General features: G+C 57.1%; 1 protein-coding gene across 3 annotated transcripts; it reads left to right on the top strand.

The window, feature by feature from the left end:
- Positions 1-217: 217 nt before the first annotated feature.
- Ppp1r32 (protein phosphatase 1 regulatory subunit 32) lies at positions 218-7,842 on the top strand. Of its 3 annotated transcripts, none has more exons than XM_048788946.1 (14): positions 218-483; positions 846-982; positions 1,335-1,452; positions 1,724-1,877; positions 2,742-2,870; positions 3,391-3,454; positions 3,855-3,928; positions 4,373-4,432; positions 4,547-4,633; positions 4,871-4,984; positions 5,058-5,152; positions 6,832-6,996; positions 7,480-7,562; positions 7,730-7,842. In XM_048788946.1, the coding sequence occupies exons 2-13, from the start codon at positions 874-876 to the stop codon at positions 7,547-7,549; spliced, it is 1,239 nt and encodes a 412-aa protein (XP_048644903.1). In that variant the 5' UTR covers positions 218-483; positions 846-873; the 3' UTR covers positions 7,550-7,562; positions 7,730-7,842. The 3 variants fall into 3 exon arrangements, with proteins under 3 accessions (XP_048644903.1, XP_048644902.1, XP_015332785.1); XM_048788945.1 differs by having other exon boundaries at positions 222-387; positions 3,855-3,967; XM_015477299.2 differs by having other exon boundaries at positions 223-483; positions 3,855-3,967.
- Positions 7,843-20,936: the final 13,094 nt, after the last annotated feature.

Raw genomic sequence — 20,936 nt, forward strand, 5'->3', positions numbered from 1 at the left:
TAGCCCTAGAAGAGCATGGAGGATGGAGATAAAGGATGTAAAGTGTCTGGCCAGAAGTGGGCACTCAATAATGGCAGTGATTGTTCGGGATTATCTTTTATTTCTTGTCACTCAGACAGCAACTCTTCCCGGCCTTGTGCAGGAGGCTGGAGGTGGGGCCCTGAGCTCTGCTCAGCTCCTGGCCTTCTCCTCCTGGCCAAGTCAGCCCCTCAGTGGGCCCTGGCCCTAGAAGGGCTTCAGAGGCGTGGGAACACTGTTGCCAGGCACCGGTTGCTAGGAAACCCTCTGTTACTCCTGGCTTGGCCAACTCCAGGAGGGCCCAGCCTCTCTGCAGCGGCTCCTGCCTCCTGTGGCCTCTGTGGACCTCAGAACCACTGTGAAGGGCAGGTGAGGGTGGGGCCCACTACTGCTCACCCCAGGAGAGCAGGGCCAACTTCCAGTGGATGGTGGGCAAGGCCAGGGAGCTGAAGGGGAGCCAAGGAGGTAGGTGGGCCTGGCGGTGAGTGTCGGAGCTGGGGTGGCCCAGGATTCCCGCAGATGAGGGATGACTTCAGGGGCCTGGAGTCACAAGCCCAGGTCTGAATCCTGGCGCGGCCACCGATTATGGCCAGATCCCTCGTTCCTTAGAATGGGTTTCCCGGCTTGTAAGATGGGAATGGGAAGAGTTGATCATTAGGTGTTGGGAAGATGGAACAGGGAACAAGAGCCGATGAGCTCTGCTTTTTCTCCATTTGGGGTGTGGGTGTCAGAGGGAGGTTGAGGCCCGGGAAAAGGGGTCAGCTCTGGGGGCCTGTCTTCCCGGTCTGGACTGGGGACTGACGAGGGGCTCCTGTGTCCCTTCCTAGGCCCTCAGGGGCCCTGCCCTACAGCATCATGATGGGAAAACTCCCTTTGGGTGTTGTGTCTCCTTATGTGAAGATGAGCTCGGGGGGCTGCACGGACCCCCTGAAATTCTACGCCACCAGTTACTGCACAGCCTATGGTGAGTGCAGGAGCCCCTCCAGGACAGTGGGGAGGAAGGCAGGGGTCCTCAAAGAGAGGAACGGCCCGTGGGCGAGTCACACTGCAGAGCCACCGTCTACCCTGAATCGATCCATCCCCTGAACCCTCCGAGGACCCTTCCTGGTCGTTCTGACAGGGTGATTCTGCCGCGCTGACCTGACCCCACCCCATTTGCTGTTCTCACAGACCTGAAGGGCCAGCTTCGGTCACACTGAGGCTTCCCCTGTCACAGTGACCCTGGGCTCCTAGGGGATGCTATACTGGTCCTGCCTAGAAGCCCTGCCCCCTCCTCCCCCACTCTGCTGACCTGTCTCTCTCATCCACCCCGGCAGGTCGGGAGGAATTTAAGCCCCGGATGGGCAGCCATGTAGGCACTGGCTACAAATCAAACTACCGGCCTGTGGTCTCCTACCAGCCCCACCTGGATACCCTGGACAGCCCCGCCATGGGGTACGTCGGCTCGACTCCCTCTCCCACTCCTGCCTGGCTGGACTTAGCTCTTGGGAATGTCAGAGCAAATCGAACCGCTCCGGGCTCCCAGGACGGGAACTCAGCCTTGCCAGGCCGAGGCCTGGTGCCCAGCGTGGGTCCCAGCATGTTTGTAGGGTGCCTGGGAGAGGGCTGAGGGAGGGAGAAGCTTCTGGGCCTCAGCAACCCAGCCTCCAAAGAACCAGAGCAGGGGGCCGTGGGGGGCCTAGCTTCCGCTTGTGTCCCCTGCCAGGGAACAAGCCCGGAGCAACTTCCAGTCCGTGACCAGTCAGAGTTACTGTCCCCTGGAGGTGCCTGATGGCACGCAACCACTACCCTGGAACATGTACCAGACGACCTCTGCCTACGGGCGCGAGAAGCCCAACGCAGGTCTCCTCACTAAGGAGGTCAGTGCCCGGCCAAGGCCAGGAGGCGGCAGAGCTCCGAGCGGAGAGGCCCACAGGCTCGGGAGGCTGGGTGGTCCTTCCAGAAGGCAGGGACAGCACTGACAAGACCTCATCCCTCCACTTCCCTCCTTCTGTCACCATCCCCACCTCTGTCCTGATCATCACCAGCATCCCCTCCACCTGTCCAAGCCCCCGCCACCACCCTCAGGCTCCACCATGGTCCATTGTCCTTATCACCCCATATTGTTTGTGTCTAAAGTCACTTTATCATCGCTCATGTCACCACCATGACCACCTAGCACCTGAGCACTTATCCATTTGTCTACCAACCAATCTATCCTGATCATCACTATTGCACGTGTGCGTGTGCGTGTGCATGTGTGTGCGTGTGCGTGCTGCTGGGGATGGAGCGCAGGGCCTCCATTGTGCTAGGCCAGGCTCTAACCCTGAGCCCCACCCCCAGCCCTGAGCATCTCTTTTCTATTGGAAGGTGATGAGAGCAGGGGGCATCCAGCAGGGGAGAAGGGAGAAAGCAGGAGGGAAGGACTTGGGACAGCTTGGTACTAGACACTGGAAAGACTTGAGGGAGGCTGGTGCTTCTCCAGTTGCTGCCATCCGAGGGAAGTGTTCCAGGCAGTGACAACAGCAGGTGCAAAGGCCCTGTGGGCTGCTGTCAGGACGTGGGGCTCAGTGAGTGTGATAGCAATGCTGCAGGCTCTGAGGGGAGGATGGACACCTGGCTCGTTATAAGGGGTCTTTCTGGCTGCCAGCAGGAACTCTGCAGGTGTCGGGCAGAATCAGGGTCAGGAAGTGATGGCCAGCCCCTCACCTGCCCGGGAAGTTCATTGGTGTTCCCTCCTCCAGGTCAGGAAGGTCCATTTTGACACCCAGGATCATGGAGCCCAGTCTCTCACAGGGCTGGAGCCCAAGGACGTCCCCCTGCTCCACCAGCAGCAGGGCAGGGGCTCCTCGGGTTGGGAGAACTCGCGATATGTGAGTGGACTGAGTGGACGGGCCCTGCCTGGGCTGCGGGGCTGGGAGAGGAGGCCCCGCCCCTCCTTGCCCCTGCGGGGGAGTGCTGCTCTGGTCACCATGGAGTTGGCCCCAAGTTGGTCACCTATGGGCTCAGGCAGCAAGAGACAAAGGATTCGTGACTCGACATTTCCAACACAGCCTCACAGTGATGATCCCGGTCCCCTCCTCTCCCTGGCCCCACCTGTGCCCTGAACCCTCAGCCTCTCTCCTCCCTTCGCAGCCTTCCTGCCCTCGGGGTCCCTGGAGGCTCATTTCCGGAAGTTGAGGGTGGTATGGGACTTAGTGATGGTTGGAACAGGGAAGATCTCAGACACCTTGGTGCACTGTCAGGGAAAGATTGATGGCCCATGAGCTATTCACGCGCTCCCCTCCCAGGCCCACGGGAGCACACACAACCCAAAAGCTAGTGCCACTGCCACCCAAAGCCACTGTGCCCTGGTCTGCCTTGTGTCCCCCAATGTTCCACCCTGTGTTCCAGGGCCCACGCTTCATGACTTCTGAGTACAATTCCAAGTACCTCAAGGAGCCGTCCATGCAGCCAGGTATGCCCGAGTCTGAGCCAGTCTGCCCCGTAGCCCACCTCCATCCCCCCACCTCCACCCCCCACCTCCATCCCCCAGCCCCGAGAGAGACCACCGAGGGCGATCTGGTGCTGGCCTAGGTCTCAGAAGCCACCAGCAGAAGAAAGAAGAACAAATAGGTAGGTGGCTTGAGGGAACTGTCCCCCGACCCGGGCTGACCTCAGTGTCCTGGGCCTGACCAGAGCTGGCTGCTGCCCTCAGCACTGCCCCTTCCTTCGGCCTTCCTCTCTTGTTCTCTGGATGGACCCTGGAGCTCATGGACCCCCGTGTCCTCCCTTCTCAACTTCCTCCTGCCGGGATTTGAGCCTCAGAGGCCATAGTGGGGAGGTCACCCAGGCCCCACGGGGACTTGTCTCTCCAGATCTCCTGCAGAAGAAATCAATCGGTGCCAAGGAGGAGACGGGCTTCACCGAGGACGCGGCCAAAAGCCCGACGGTCTTTCCTCCGCCTTCCCAGGCCAGGCCCGGGGACCCTGTGAGTTCTCTGCTGGCGTCTCAGGGGGATGGAGGCCCTCCCCTGCCCCCGGGGCGTTTCTAGTTTTTCAAAAAACCATGAGCTGCAGCCCTGGGTTCCAACACAAGGTGAAGGAGCCTGGGTGAAATCGTCTCTGGTCCCGTCTTATAGATGGAAAGACTGAGGTCCAGGGAGGCACAAGGGCACCGCCAGGTTCAGACAAGAGCCTTCCTGCTGGGTCCCATTCAGGGACATGTCCTCCCCCTCCTCCCCCAACTTTTGCCTTTCCTCAGTCATCCCAGCAGTCCCCATTGGTGCCGAGTCTTGCTGCGTGTTCAGCCAGTGGGGACAAGGAGGCTGAGTGGGGGGGACGGACGGGGCTGGCTTCCTGCGCTGAGCTGACCCTCCTCCTGTGGGTCCCTCCAGGTCCTCCTCTCAAACCGGAGTGTCACCAAGTCGGACTTCCTCCCCATGACTCACCCTCATGTAAGCTGCACCGAGGGAGGTCAGGGACACCTGTGGGGACAGTTAGTGTGGCTCTGGGGAGTTGCGGGAGGGACAGCCACACTCTAGTGCCCACAGCTGCTCTGCTCTCTCCAGGGAAATGAGTTTCTGCCTGTGCTGGCCAGAGGCTCTGAGCGGGAGACAGGCTACAGCAGAGCAAATGAAAGGACCCTGAACCCCAGAGTGAGTGACAGGGAGGTTTCCTGGAGGAGCTGGGGTTGGGGCCAGGCTCAGAGGCCTGGGAAGCACAGGCCTCGGGGAGGAGGGAGGGTGGCGCCCCGGGGCTGGGACGGAGAGGTGTGTTCCCGCAAGGCAAATGAGATTGGCCGGAGGGGGAAGTGCCTCCGCCACCACCCCTCCCACCCCGCTGCTACAGCCTGGCCACCCCAGCCTGCCTTCTTGTGGCCCTGCCCCCTGCAGGTGCCCCCTCCCAGCCCGGAACCCAGCAGCATGAGCCACCGTCCATTCCAGCCCCCACAGCGGATGCAACAGACCAATGTTGCCCTGCTGGGCCGCGAGGCCGTGGGGAACAAGGTGAGGCCTGCTGCGCCCAGCCCGCCCTCCCCGTCCCNGACCCCACAGCTCCCTGTCTACCCCTCTTGTTCAGGAGCCCACAGGATTCAGCCTTAACAACCCCACCTATGTCCGGAGCTCCTATGACCCCGACAGGGATAGCCGGTACCTGACCACCTACAATCAAGGGTGAGGCCCCCCTCCCAGCCCAAAGCTGAAACCCATTTGACGGACCGGAAGACTGGGGCTGGGACTGGCAATGAGCTCACAGCCTGGGGGAGAAGAGCAACCCTGAATCAGTGCAGGCTCTGCTAGACACGCTCAGCCAAGCATTCCAGAGCAAGGCACTTTACTGGGTGGGTGGGGAAGGGGACGTGGAAGGGGAGGGCAGGCTTCCAGTAATGGGGATGTTAGAAAGCCAGCTGCCCCATGGGGAAACTCTGGAAAACAGCACAAAGCACACAGCTCGGAATTTTCCCAGCCCAAAGGCAAGAGAGTGGGGGTATTTATACCCCACGTCTAGCAGTCACTGCTACAGGCTGTCACAGGGAATAGTAGAGGCTAGTTGTCTCTCTGTTCAGGTGAAGCAGCTTCCAGCAACCTGAGGGTAGTTCTCTGAGAGATGCAGAGCAAGACAGTGGAAGGCTGGCTGGTGGCTGGTGGGCACGGGACAGGGGTCAGCAGGAAGAGCAGCTACTAAGACACTACCTCCAGTGCCTGGCGGATGGGCTCAGGGCTCCCTGGGCAGGAGAGAGGCATGAGGGAGGGCTTCCAGGAGGAGGTGGCTCTGGCGCCCTGGGGGAGCCTCCCGGGGCCAGCACTGCATACAGAGGGCATTTACAGGAGTGGAATAAAGGAAGAGTAATTTGGGGGACAAAATCTCTGAGCCGGGAAACCCAAGTGGCATCCATATTCATATTGTCCCCCCAACACCTCGGTATTCCAAGTGCCCCACCATGCCCTCTCTTCTCAGGCTCCCCCTCTCCAGACCCCTGATCCAGTCACACGTGTCCCTCAGCCCTGCTCCTCAAGCCACCTCTCCTGCCTCCAGACACCTCGCAGATCCGTTCATGTCAGGTTCTCACCGAGCCCTGAGTGCCAGGCAGGGTGTGAGCAGGAGAGAGAGGAGGAGGGTCAGGAGGGCCGGGCCGGGGCAGGGGGAGGACCTAGAGGTGAGGGCAGGGACAGCTTCAGCAGGAGTGTTATCCCACTGAGGGGAAGCCCTGCCCAGAGACCAGAGATGGAGCTGGAAGCCCTGGGCTAAATCCCTCCCCTTGGGACAAGACGCCAGCTCAGATTTGGAGCAAATGGCTGCTCTAATTCCCAAGGAGTCCAGGGGGAGGGGCAGAGGCTCACTCAGGGTGTCAGGGGCCACTATGTGCCTGCCCTTGGGGAGGTGGATGTCCCCTTCCTAAGGATCCAGCAGTTTGGGCTGGTCCACCCGCCTGCCTGCTCCTGGGCTCCTGCCAGGTGTCAGGCACACGCTGGTCCACCCTGTGCACCTGGACCCCCCAAGGCATTAAATATTGACTTCCACACTGACCTATCTGTACCCCCTCTTCTGAGCTCAAGGGCAGGGCTTGACACCCTCAGAGCCTGGCTCAGGGCTCGGTGAGCATGGGATTCGATGGGAGGAGAGCAGGACCCCAGGGAGAAGAGGTGAGGCAGGACGCCCCCACCCCCAGAGGTGGGAGGGCAGGCTTCCTGAGGGAGAGTTCTCCACGTGGACAAGGGCTTCAAGTGACCAGGCGCAGGGGACACAGGCAGAGGCAAGGAGGCCTGAGGGATCCGAGGGCTGAGATTCCTGCAGAGGCCATGGAGGTGAGTAGAGGCCCGTGGGAGGCCAACAAGAGCCCCCTCCTCTCTAGGTACTTTGAGAACATCCCCAAGGGTCTGGACCGGGAAGGCTGGACTCGAGGTAGCATCCAGCCTCAGAAGATGGGAGGCTATGCACTCAACCAGCCGGTCACTCGCATGGAGGCCACTCCCAATCCCACAGAGAGCCTGAGGCGCCTGCACCCCCATGTGGGAAGGTAGCACCCCCATCCCAGTTCTCTCCCCTCCTCACGTCCCGGCCAGCTACAGGCCAGCTCCAGGGCACTGGACACCTGCCTTTGTCTGTCTGTCTGTCCCTCTGAGAGGCCATTTCCTCTTGATCCTGGCCCCTGGCCTCTGTCCTCCTGCCCTCCTGGGCTCCTTCCCTCCTCTGTCCAGTGACTCTCTCCTCTGCACGGCTGCTGCCCTGGCCCCTGCGTGGCCCTTGGTGGCAGGGGCAGTGGAAGATGCATCCAAAGATGAATGGACGGAGGCTCTGCCTCTCCGGTCACTCCTTGCTGCTCAATTCCTCAAAACCTATGCTTTCGCAACAGAAGGCCGACTTGGCAGGCAGCGAGTGTCTGTGGCTTGGCCGCCCTGACAGGCTTGGCGTCCTCTCAGGCTCCCTGGGAGGGGCCCGCAGAAGAGAAGGCCCAGATCCCACGGCCCCTGTCTCCCACTGTCCTCCTCTCTCCCTGCAGAACCCTGACCTCAGTTGACCCCTTCTACCGAGACACACCTCACAGCAGCCGCTACCCGGCGTCCAGCTGAGCCAGAGGCTCTGGTAAGGCCCGAGCCACCTGCACCTCTCCCTGCGTGAGGGGGCAGTGTGGGCCAGCCCGTGCCCAAGCCCGGGTCAAGCAACCTTTTGGGAACCTGAGCCCTGAGTGGGGGTGGGTGATCGGGGGGCCTCCCAGGGGTCAGGGCCTCGCCTCTGCTCTTTCCTCCCAGGTTTACGGACCCCCACAGGACAGAAGTCAAGCCTCTGTCCCGTCCCCACCCCCTCCCCCACAGTGCCTCCCTAGCTACTTTCCTGATGAAATAAAGAACACTGAAGGAGAGAAGTGTCATGGTCACTGTCAGGGTGGCTGGAAGGGGAGGGGGGAGCCGGGAGCAGTGGGTGCAGGAGGTGGGGGTGGGGCTAGCGCTGGATTTGGAGTCAGGGGCTCCACAAGTTGGAACTTGTGAGTCACATGATTCAACAGATGGGGTGCTTCATTCTGTGCTGCCTGTGGTTAAGTGCGGATGGCAGGACCCCAGGGGACGGGGAGAGGGAGGTGGAGGAGGGCGGGGTAGTCGAGAGGCAGGTGGCTGTCTTTCTCTAGGTTTTGGCTACCTGGTCTACAAAATAGGGGTGAAGATTAGGACAGAGCTTCCACGTCCCTCCTGGGTCCCACAAGGGATGGCTTCTGAAGAGGGTGTAGCAGGGAAGGGAGAGTGGCAGGATCTGTCTCTGAGACGGAGGCAAGTCTGAAAAGAAAGGGCACTGGACACCGGCCCGGGATGGGGGTGCTGATCCCAAGGGTTGGGGCTTCTTTCCCTTCAACCAAGTGACCGGAGCAAGGCAGCCCCTTTGTAAGAAAGAGAACAAGGCGTTCACCAGAGGTGCGCCTCACCTGAGCAGAGGCCCTTCTGAGCCAGCGTCTGTGGGAAATATTTACATGTCTTCCTCCACAGGCTGCGGCCTGGCACCGGGGCCTCCAGACCCGAAGGCATGATCTGGGCCGGCTCTCAGCACTTTTGTCCCCTCAACCAGGGGCCTTTGAGCAGTGCGCAACTACACAGTTGAATGCTGTGGTCCTGCCAGTCCCTTATTTTGTACATGAAGAGCCTGGATCCAGAGAGGGTACATGAGCTGCTGAGGTCATATGACACCAGCCCAGGGCCAGGGCTGCCCCTGTGCCCTGCTGCTCAGCCTGGTGTGCAGAGGGGCCCTCAGGGTCCCTGCACCCAGCAGGCTTCTGAGTGGGTGTCTGTGGAGCAGCTCTGCTGGCCCTGGATACTAGCTATACCCAGTGCAGTCCTGAGTGGCAGGCCTGGGGCTGTCCACAACCTAGCTGGGGCTCCATGTGGGCTGTGGGTGGCCCCAGATGGTTCCAGCATTGGAGGAGGGGATTCGAGGACATAGAGTCTCTGGGCTACAAACCCAGCCAGACTCAGGACCCAGCGACAGCCCCTTAGACTGTGGGTGGGGACCTGCTGGCCCATACCCTCAACACTGAGGGTGAGTCACCAGCCCTGGGACTGAGCTGGGCTCCAGCCATGACTTGGCCATGGCAGAGTGACAGTGGGAGTGAGGGGATCCCACAGCCCCTCCCTGCCCAAAGACACAAGTCCACACTGCCACTGCAAACACACAAATGCAAATAAAAATGGCACAGACCCTCGGAGACAGCTCCCGCAAATGCACAGGCACGTATGTGTCAACAGACAAATATATAGACTCGGCCACCACACACAGACACCCAGGACGAACATATGTGGACATAAGATTCACATGAAGAGCCAAGATGCTCGCTCACATATGCGTGTGTGTGCACAAAGATCTAAAGGCATGCACAGACAGGGGCACACAAAAACCAGAAGCGTATGCAGAGGAGACACAACACACACGCCACCCCTCCCACCCCACCCCACCCCACGCACTTTCCGATTCTCCTTTCCGGAGAGGTCCTCTCTCAGATCGAGTTTCCTGCTCATCCTACTTCTACCTGGCCAACAGGGGATATGGTGTCGGGGACACCGGAGCCTGGTTACACGTCCCCAGCCCCACCCTGTTCTATGGTCCTGCGCCCGGTTTCCAGGTCACGAGAGCTGGGCCACCTCACGATGAGGCCTGAGCCCACCCAGAGCAGGGGGCTGTGTGAGGACGGGTGGCCCAGGACATGGGGTGCCAGGAAGAGGGTCCAGGAGGGGCCGAGACTGCAGTCCTGGAGCCCCTGCCTGGTGCGGGTGTGGACCTCCCCATCTCAGAGGCAGACATGAGGAGGTGGCGTGGGGCCGGCTGGCCACAGTGGCAGCATCTGGTAGGGCATCGGTGACCTCCAAGTTGCCCTGGCCTCTGCTGGGACCACGGTGCATGGAGTTACTAGGGCAGATCCTCATGGAGGAGGGGAGGGCTCCAGGGGAGGGTGGGGCCGTCCCTGGAGGTGGGGCGTGCAGGTGAGGACAGTGGAGGGGGATGAGCCCCAGGCACGGCAGGGACAGGGGACAGTGAGCCTAGAAGTGGGTGCTCCCACAAGGAAGGCAGGTGGCTCCAATTCCAGGAAGCCTTGAAGACCATGTTAGGGATCCTCTCCGTACCCCGCTTCCGATGAGGAAGCTCAACAAGGGGACAGACAGTGACCGTCCTGTTCACAGCTGAGACTCCATAGCCCAGGACAGCGCCTGGCACCTTTGGAATTAGTGAACGTTCCACGGAGGAAGGACAGCCCTGCCTGCCAGAGGAGGTGTCCGGTGTGGGCTTCTGACCATCACCCGCCCTGACCAAGGTGTCAGTCAGTCAGCCCGGCTCCCTGCACCTCTGCAGCTGGCAGCGGAACCCTGCTGTGTCCCCTTGCCCAGCTGCCTCTGCTGTGGCCCCGCAGGACCCCTACTGTGCCCAGGTGTGCCTCTTCTCTGCACCGTGCCCTCCTGGTCTCCCTCACATGGCACCTGCCCACCTCTGACCAACTCCAGCCAGCTCCCTGTGGTGGCCTGAGGGACTTCACATTCCAACCTGGGTCCCTACAGGTCCCCAAGCTCTTCAGGCTACTGAGCCCCAGACAGGGACTGGCTGGCTGCGTGGGTTTGGCCCCGTCACCCTCCTGCCCTGAGCCCTCAGGGGAGTGTAGGAGAGCTCCTGCTTCTCAGCAGGCCCTAGAGGGGGCGGTGTGATGGCTCAGAGATGAGTGACAAGCAGTCCGGAAAGAAGTGGAGCAGCCAGCCCCTTGGGGACAGCTCTGAGAAAGGAGCCGGGTGTGGGGTGTGCCTTGTGGCTTCCTTCTTCAGTGGCCTCGTCCCTTTGGACCTCCGAGGTTTGAGCCTGCAGCCTGGCCCCCCCACCGGGGAGCTCTCCTCTCCAAGACAAGGCGGGTGGCAGCGTCTGGTGTCCCAGGCCTGGGCTCTGGAGTCAGCCAGGGTTCAAACCCCAGTGCTCCAGAACCTGCGGGTAGGTTCTACAGCCAGCAATGCAACCTCTAGTTGGTCACTTAACCATTCTGAGCTTCTGGGCTCAGAGCAGCCCCTGCCTTGAGGGTGACACGAGATGCTACACTCAGAGTACTGAGCAGGACAGTTATTTTATGGCAGGAGCAGAGGGAACAGGCCTAAATGGGATGGGAGCTTGACCAAGCCACACTGCTGATGTCATAAGGTCTGTCCTCTGTCTCCTGTGAGGCCCTGGATGGGCCCCTCTGTCTCCGGGAGCAGACCTCCCTGATCACTGGTGGGTGATCAATCTGCACAGCCTGACCGGGCGGCCCTGGCCACCCCGTCCCTAAGGCCACCCTCTGCCAGGCCCTGCTGGCAGCTGCCTGCCTGTCCCTTTATCCAGTAACCAGCTTGGAGTGTTCATCAGAGTCACCCCTTCCGGCGGGTGACTCTCGTAGCTGCTGCTGAGCGCTCCCTCCCCCTCCCACAGATATTTCAGGGAGCTTTCTAGGTATGCAGAGAGGATGATTAACCTTTCTGCAGCTCCCACCGCCTGCCAGGTGCTCAGAATATTCTGTGGGCCTTCACCTCTTGCAGTGAGAACACAGCAGGGCCTCCCTCTGGGGGAGGAGGGCTGGGGACACAGGTGGGAGGGGTGCTGACGGCAGGGATGTGGGTGTGGGGTCCAGAAGGATGGTAGGGCAGCAGGGGTGGGGACTGGTGCACCCACCTCTGACGCACGGGGACATGTGTGAGGCTGCAGCTCGTCATGGTACTGTGGCAGCTGATGTTGACAGGTACCATCTGGCCTGAGTCACATGATGACACAGAACCATCAGCTCATGGGCCTGACAGCTGTCCAGCTGGGAGAACAAGGCTCCCAGGGGCCGGGGGTGGACGGTGGGGGTGTTTAAAGGCATCTGTCTGCGGGAACCGGAGGCGGCTGGGGTGGTGGGAAGCCCTCATGGGGAGGCTGGGGCTGGTGGGGCTGGGGCACAGACAGATGGAGTGGGTGAAACTCTGAATTGCTTCTCCCGTTTCCTCTCTGACCATCTGGAGAGCCCTCCATTCCTGAGGAATCGTTCCCTGGAACAACAAGGACAGGAGGAATCCGACCCAGGAAGCCCCGACCTGGGGCCTGGCAGGGGCTGCTGCAGGCAGGCTCTGACAAGAGAGTTCTCTGAGTCATAAACTCTCCCCTAGGAGGACGTTTGTGACAACCAGGTCATCCTGGGCCAGAGAGATAAAGCCACTTGGCCAAAGCCACTCTACTGAGTGAGCACACGTTGTCATTCTCTGTTCTGAACATGAGGATCCGCCCCTCACCTCGGTTGCCTGGGAGTCTGGGGTGGGCAGCAGTGGGGCCCCGGAAGCTTCCCGTCTGTAGCCCATGGTAAGAAGGGGACTTTGTTTTCTTTTGCTAAAGAAGGAGTATGAGAGCTGGTGTGTGTCTGTGTATGTGTGTGTTTGTGTGAGTGTGTGTGAGTGTGCCTCCAGAGGTCCCCAGGTAAACAGGTAAGACAGGCACCTGTCTGGCCTACCTGACCTCAGATGGGGTGGAGCTGTGTTAGGGGCAAACTCTAGGACACCTTGGGCCCAGTGACCCAGGGGGGGAGGGTGATGACAGCCTTTTTTGTGAAGCCACGTTCTCCTCATGGGCCTGGCACCTGGGACAGAAGACTGGTGCTGCTGAACCCAAACTTGTTCCTGAGGATGGGGGAGGAAGGGAGGGCGGGGGTGGGTGGGGGAGGGGCTGAACATGTGGCTGCCTGAGTGACAGTTGCTTAGGTATCAGAGTTCCCTGCAAGTCACGGAAACCAGCTTTGGCTAATTTAAGCAGAGGAGAAATTTATTAAAAGGACTTTGGGCACTTATATCGTCTTCAGGTGGACCCAAGGACAAAGCTTAGAGGGTACCCAAGCCAGTAACATGGCCAAAGTCACCCCATGGACCTGGGCTGGTGAAGATGCCAGGCTTCCCCGTCACTTGTCCTCGGAAGGGATCCCAGATGGTCCTTCTTCTTCTCGGCAGTGCTGATTTCCAATTCAGAATTGAGGGTGGGTATGTTGGGGAGTGACTCCCAGGTCACATGCCTGCACCCACCCTGCAAGGGATGCTGGGAAAGTGAGTTTCCAGTGTTTTCAGCTTCTGCGCTGGAAGGCGGGACTCTCCAGTAGAAGAAGGGGCTTCAGATGCTGGGAGGCCCAAAGCATTCAAAAGTCCTTCCCACATAGGGGCCATCACTAAGATGGCCCTGGAGTGTGACTGTGAGTCCAGTGCTGTACACACCTGGCAGGGATTACTGATCTGAAGGACCCTTCGTGAGACATGGGGAAGACACCTGTCCTTAAGAGGCCTGACCCAGCTACGAGTTCCTGATACCTGGGACCGTCACTGACAGCACAGATTCATCAATCTAGACACTTCTAGCCCAATACAGTCTCCTTTGAATGAAAGTTCTGCCGTTAAGGACTCAAATCCAGTCCGTTCAGGAGTTCTGCCCCTTCTTCCTGGGAAGCTGCACAACTTCCATGGAGCTTGCATCCCTCCCTGTGTGATCTTTGTGGCCTTTGGTCATCCACGCCTGTCCTCCTTGTACCTGCCCAGAAGCCACTATGACCTTTGGCCTCTGTTTGCCAGGGTTATGCAATCAACTCTGCAGCTGCCTAACCAGAACTGTGCACCCCTTCGGTCCACCAGTCTGCTCCTGGCCATACCTGCATCCACTTTGGAGGAGTAGAAATTTCTGGGTTCTCGCCAGGTGCTGTGGTGCATCCTGTCATCCCAGCGACTCAGGTGGCAGAGGCAAGAGGATTCCAAGTTCAAATCCAGCCTCAGCAACTTAGCAAGCCCCTAAACAACTTCGAGAGACCCTGTCTCAAAAGAAAAAAGAAAAAGGACTGAGATGGGGCTCAGTGGTTGAGCACTCCTGGGTTTAATCCCCAGTACAAAAAAAAAAAAAAGAAATTCTGGGTTCTCCTCCTTGTGACACTGGTGTGGAAGGAGTCGGGGGTGGCGGGGGGCAGGTGGCTAGCTCACCTTCCATCTACTGAGGCCTCTCCGTCCCCAGGCCACACACCTGCTAAGGGAGGTGCACGTTGACCCCAGCATCCTTCAAGTGTACCCAGGGGCTTCTCTCATGCCACCTAGACCCCCTTTGGCCCACATCTGTGTGAGGGTTGTGACACTGTCCCTTCTCTCCCACCTGCAGGTCAAGCCTCTCTCTGCTTTTGGGTGGGATCTTTGCTTCTGTGGTGACGCAGGCTTCCCTTCACCAGGGCTTAGGGCATCAGCTGTCTGCTCTTCAAGTTCAAAGCAAGGCTTCTGGACTGACAAAAAAGATTTCTCTTTCAAAACCCGGCTCTTGTAGGGCTATAGTCTCAGCTCTGGGTTTCAAAGCCTCTTTTGCAACTCAGAGCCAAGGGTTTGACTCTTTGTTCTGGTTTTCCCGTGGAGAGCAGGAATCAGAGGGAGCCAACTTAGCATCTGAATGGAGAAGAATGGATATAAGGAAATTGTCTAGAAGAACAATGGTTAATACCCGCAAATGATCTCAAATGATCAGAAAACCTTATCTCCCTGTTGTTTCATGCTAATCCCTCAGGGGCAGGGGCGATGTGCCCATGGAAGACCTGGCACTAGGGTGAAGGGAGCAGGGCACTTGCCCCCCAGGGATGATATTTAAAGTGCAAACAACAGCAACTTCATAATCAAGTAATAGTTTGATGTAATCTGTGTGTGTGTGTGTGTGTGTGTGTGTCTTGGATTTGATTCTGGGGCTCCTCTACCACTGAGCTACAACCCCACCACCTGATTCAATCATTTTTTAAAAATAAAAATGAATGCCAAAACTTCAGGATGAACAAAACTTCAACATTTTAAAGAAAAACAGGGTTAGTATTACTGCTGTTTCTTCTTAACCCCACGCTCCTTGAGTAAGGGCTTCATACCGTATGGATCTGGTCTGTATTTCAAACCTTAATATTTTGTTTATCGTGATTTTTTTAATATTAATTTCGAATTTTTAAAAATATTGCGTGAAACCAGGCCTGGTGACACACGCCTTTAACCTCCAGCCACTCTGGGGGGCTAGGCAGGAGGGTTACAAGTTCCGGGCCAGCCTGAGCAACTTAGTGAGACCCTGTCTCAAAAAAAAAAAAAAAGGCTGGGGATGTAACTCAGAACATCCCTGAGGATGTGGCTGGGGATGTAACTCAGAACATCCCTGGTGTGTAGCTGGTAGACCACCCTGGGTTCAATTCTTAGTACTGAAAAAAAAAAACACAGAAAAAGACCATCAATAACCACCCCACCAAAAACAAACAAACAACAACAATAAAATACTAGCAGAGAAGGTGAGCTACTCAGTGGCTAGTTGGCCCCAGAGGAACATGTAGGAGAAAAGTCTCTATCCTTTAAAAAAAAAAAACTTTATTTTTTAAATTTATTTTTATGTGGTGCTGAGAATGGAACCCAGTGCCTCACACTGGGTTCGAGGCAAGCGCTTTCACTGAGCCACAACCTCAGCCCCTTTCAATCCTTCTTTAATTCACATCTATAGGGGAAACAGCCTTCAATCAAAGAGTCCACAGTTAATTATTTAATTATAATTGAAAAATAAATAGGCACTCAAATTTCTATACCGTGGGGATTTGACATACTCTGGAGGATCCTGGAAGGATTCTCAGAGACAGGGAGGTTTTAGCAGAAGACACTAAAGAGGATAGTGTGAGCCAAGCAGAGGGACCAACATATGCAAAGGCCCTGGGTTGGAAAGAAACCGATGAACTGAGAGGAATTATGTTAGATAGTCCAGGTGGATTCTATAACAAACAGCCCCCAAGTCTAAACAACTAAACACATTAAACATTTAGTTTGTATTCTTGTCACAGTTGAAGTGGGTCAGGTAGCTCTTATCGGAGTGATGACTCAGGGGCCCAGGTACCTTTCCATTGTTAAAATGGCAGAAGGTAAAAGAACATGGAAGATTGCACACTGACGCTTCGGTCTCAATTCTGTCCACGTCCACTGATTGACCCAGTGCTCGTCCCAAGGGACCACCCCCCAGGTCTGGGAAAAGTAGTTTTGCTCAGTGTTCAGAAAGGGAAGATAGAAAAAAGAAGTCAGTGACCCTCAGCAGCCCCTGCCAGAGGGCGGGGGACTAGTCCAGGGGTCCTTGGCCATCATGGTTGGAACCTGGGTCTGTATTCTCTGAGTAAACAATCCCTCCCGTACTTGGCCACTGATTCGGAAGACAGTAACATAAGGGCAGCTGCCGGCAATGACGGCTGCGAGTTCTTCCTAGGAGAAAGGGACGTCACCTGGAATCCAGTTTGTAACCTGGGGCTCACCAGATCCCTCAGGATGATCAGGTTCCTGTCGGTAGCATGGAGGTTTGGCCTTGGGCAGCAACGCGGCCTCTCCCCTTCCATACACTCCCTTGGCCTCTGTTACTCCAGCTCTCATGTTCCCAGAGCTAGGTTTCCAGAGGAATGTGATCCCAAGCCACACGTAGGCTCGGGTTTCTGGAAGGGGGTGGCGTAGGAGAAGCAGATTGGTAGTGGCTAAGCCAGCCAGTGAGTTTCACATCCCACTGAAGGTCCTGGGGCTAAGTGGGCCCGAGAGTGCCTGGAATTTGTAAAGAGATGAACCCTGAGCCCAGATCACAGGCATAAGGTGACCTTGGACTTGGGAACCTTTTTGTTCTGTCCTCTTGGACCTACTTGGGGGTTCCTAGCCTTGCCCGGCAGATTCCAGGACCCCCCACTCCCCCAGGTAGGCAAACACTGAGCCCTGGGACTTGGGATGGAGCAGGGGAGGGGTACGGCTCTCAGCCACCCTCGACTTCTCCAGCAACATCCAAAACTCCAAGTAGGGCACTCTCGGACATGTTTGTGCTGTTTGCAGGGCAGGGGCACTCTAGGTGGTATCTTTAATTTCTCCTAGCTGAGAAGATCATTGAGACCTAATAGAAAAAGCCCTGGTTTCGCAATAAGATGGTCTGGGTTTGAATCATGGCTTAGCCTCCTACCAGCTGGGTGACGATCGAGTGACTTAACTTCTGAATCTGTTTCCTCATCTGTGGAGTGGGAGTGTGGGGAATACAGTACTTGCCTGGCAGAGCCGTGATGAAGGGTAAATTAGACAACCTGGAGGTGCTCAGTAAATGACAACTATCATTATCGTGTGGGAGGGAACAAGACGAGAGGGGCCCGGGTTGCACAGAGGCCTCCCCAGCATGCGCACATGCCTTGTTCCTGAAGCTGAGCCCAAAGGCTCTTGTTAGGACACGTGCACTGTGCTCAAAGTCCCCTCACCCTCAATGCTGAAGTCTTCAGGAAGGCCACCGGCCTCCATGCGCCACTCCCCCTCCTCACCCTCTCCTCACTTTCCCTCTCTGACCTCATCTGCTACCACCTTCCCTCTTGCTGCAAGGGCCACCCTGAGTCCCTCCTGCCCACCGCAGTCCCCTGTGCCAGGAACACACCCTCTCAAGACTTCTTCAGTGGCTCTTTACCTCCCCTCTCTCATCTTGGCTCAATGCTGTCCTCCCAAAGGGGCCTCCCCTGGCCACTCAGTTTTGAAGGGCAGCTCTCCCAGCCTCCTTTCTCCTCCTTGCCTTATGTCCCCCACAGCCTGATTAGCCCTGGACTGGTGGGTTTTGTTGATTATCTCCACTGGCGGGAATATAAATCCACAAAGGCTGGGATTTTTGTCTGCAGTGTTCAGTTTTATAATTAATATAATCACTGTATCCCCAGTGCCTAGCCTTAGAAGCAGGTGCTCAATGTTTGCTGAACAAACCTGAAAGATTTAAGGTACTCAAGTTTGGACTGATGCAGAGAAGGGGAGGGGGCCGTGGTATAAAGGGACATCATCGCTTTTCTTTTTGCCAGATGAGGGAACTGGACTAGACTTCCAGGAGACCAGGAACCTGGGGAAAGGGCACATTGTTGGGTGAGAACCTGCCTCCATGCATTTTTCTGGGACAAGCTTCTTACAGACATTTAAATCAGTGGCCTGCGGGAAGAGCTAAGCCCCCCTCCCTGCTCTGACATTTTGTGATTGGCTCTAACAGGCTCAAGCCCTCGCTTTCTAAGAGGCCAGGCTAATATTCCCTGATTCTTATTCAAGTCTCAGCAGCCGGTGGTCCTGGCCCCAGAGCAGGAAGGAAGAATCCCAGTGGCCTTGGCAGGGTCAGTGGGGAGGAGGCAGAGGTGCCTGTGGGGACATGGAGGGGGAAATCAAAGGAGCCTTCTGTGTTACGTTGCTGTTTTCTTTCTTTTATTTAAAAGGAAAGAGATTGAAAGCGAGTATGACAAAATGTGAACAATTGTCAACGCTGGAGACCAAGCACAGGGGTGTTTATCACAGAGAGCTTTGTACCTTTTCTGTATTTCAAAAAAATTCATTTAAAAACACAGATTTGGGGGTGGGCATGATGGTTCTCGCTCATGATTAGGAGCAGGGAGGCAGTTCCCAGGACCTGGAGGACCTACACACTGGGTATTTTTGCGGTGAGTGGGCAGAGGGCATGGCCTGGGACCGTATCTGGAGCTGTCAGAGACCTGCTCCTCCTCGCACTCTCTTTGCTGAGCTCGGTTCCTGCCTTCCTGGGGAGTAGGGGAAGGCTGAGAGGCCCCGTACTGAGGGTGAAACTAATTCATTAGTGACGCCTCGGCAAGGACCGGGCGCCCGCGGTGCCAGTGTGATTCATCACGATGATTGCCCCGCTGCCAGCCTGCGTGGGCCCAGAACGCCAGCACATTTTACCTTTACCCACTGAGAAGGGCCCGGTGGGGGGTGAAGGTACAGGATCTACCGAGAGCAAGACAAAGACTTGGGAAAGAAGAGGGCTGGACCCGCATGCTCCCGGCCCAGGGATGCTATGGCAGACTGGTACCAGAAAGCAGGGGCTCATGTGGGCTGCTGCCTGTGCCCAAGAGGGCTGGTTGGTGCTGGAGTGCCAGCCCCGAGCAGGTGGCAAGGGTGGGATGGCTGTGTTTCCTCCCCCACAGCGAATGTTCCCTTGCTGAAGCTGCTTGGGGGGCAGGGGTGGGGAGTACTTGTGTTCATCTCGTCAGTCTGGCTGGGTTTTCCCCAACTTTCTGGTCTCCGAGGTGCCCACCTCGGAGCAGAAGGGAGAGAGTTGGACCCCGGCTTAAGAAGATCTGAGAGGAGCTTGAGGCCCCTCCTACTGGGGCTGAGAATCCTTGTCCATCCCAGGTCTGGGGTCTGGCTCTGCTGGTTCTTGGCCTGGGTCCCCTACTGTGGCTCTGGTCCCAACTTCATCTTGGCAGCCTCTCCTAGGATGAGGGTCTACGGGGTGGAGGGGGCAGGTTCCTGGCTTAGACCAATACCTGCCTCTGCACCTCCTCACGTATTACACCTCTGTTGCTCTGCCTGTTCGTTTGTTGGTTCCTCCACACATCAATGATCAGAGCAAAAGAAGCCAACAGGAACAAAAGTGTGTGCTGAACAACTTCATGTAGGTGAAGTTCAAGTACAGGCAACACTGATCCCTGATAATAGAGGTCATAATCATAGTTGCCTGTGGGAGGTAGAAGAGGTTCCTGGGAACTCTTGGGTGATGAAATGTGACTCGGATGTGTACATTTGTTAACATGCATCCAGTGGTACCCTTAGAATCTACACATTTCCCTGGATGTAAAGTTGCCTCCCTTTTCTGTTTTTTCCTCTTCTTCCCCCCCCCCCACGTTTTTATTTTTGAGATGGGGGTCTAATTATCTTGCCCAGACTGGTCTTGAACTCCTGGAATCAAGCCATTCTCCTGCCTCAGCCTTCTGACTGACTGGGTATCTAGGCATGTGCCACCCCACCCAGCTTCCATTTTCTTAAATGTTAAACATTTTAATTGCAGTGGGCAAGGAAGTGGGGTAGGTTGGAGGGCAGGGTGCTGCCCTGAGATTGTAGTTCAGTCAGTTGACACGGCCCACGGGTTCCAGAGAAGACCCGATGGAGGAGGCATGGAACTTGCTCCCACCTAGCAACCTCTCCTCACTATGTGACCTTGAGAAGGTTGCTCCCTTGGGATTAATAACACTTTCCTTGTAGTTTTGCATTGAGAATCAGAGGTTCTGTTTGGGGGAAACATTCATTTGAGTGACATTATTCCATTTATTGCCAGTAGTATATGGTTAAAAGCCCAGGCTCTTGAGTCACACTACCTCACTTCAAATCCCTGCAGCTCACCAGGTGGGTGACCTTGGGCGGGTCACCCAGCTCAAAGTCAACCAGCTCAAGTCAAACCTCTCTGAGCCAAAGTTTCTTTATCTTTGATATTGGGGTAACAGCTGTGGCAAGGATTCAGCGCAAAGCTTTTAGCGCTGGTTCCATGATAGCCTCTCAGTAAACCGGACAGCGCCTGTCGGCCAGGACCTCTGGCAGGAGGTCTCGGGTTGGGAGGCGAGAGGCACGGTAAATGGCGGTTGGTGGGAACATGCGCAAGAAGTTTCAGACTGAGGCTGGACCTCATTGGGGGTTCTCAGAGCCGTTCACCTGTCCCATGCTTTTGATTATCGCAGATACCCACAGTTCTTGGGCATCGAACAAGGCAGGAAATCGGGGTGTGGGTACACCAGGGAGGAAGCTATTGGGCAGTGGACTGTATGGGGCGGGCATCGGAGTCAAGCCGTGAGTCCCTGCAAATCCTCAGATGTGAAAAGGGACAGAAAGCAACAGCCCTCCGAGTTACTATCCTGAAGTGACCCCCCAAGGAGGCTGGTCGTACGTCGCAGGACTTGAGTGGCCGGCAGTGACAGCGCTCCACAGTCCCTCCTGGAGAGCTCTTTGTTCTGAGCCCTGGGAGTCGCGCTGGCGTTTCTTGGTCCAGGGTTTCCTTCTTCAGGACCCGCGGCCCGAGAGAGCACAAAACCTCCGAACAGCTCGCCGTGGTGTCGGACGTCGGGTCTCGGCGCCTGCCCAGCGCTGAGCTCGCTGGAAGGGATCCTTCGGCTGTTCCCTGCTCCAGGGTGGGCGGGATTGGCTGGTAGCGGGCGGGCTCGGG

The sequence above is a fragment of the Marmota marmota genome, unplaced genomic scaffold, assembly GCF_001458135.2.
Source record: "Marmota marmota marmota unplaced genomic scaffold, marMar, whole genome shotgun sequence".
NCBI classification, from domain to species: Eukaryota; Metazoa; Chordata; class Mammalia; order Rodentia; family Sciuridae; genus Marmota; species Marmota marmota.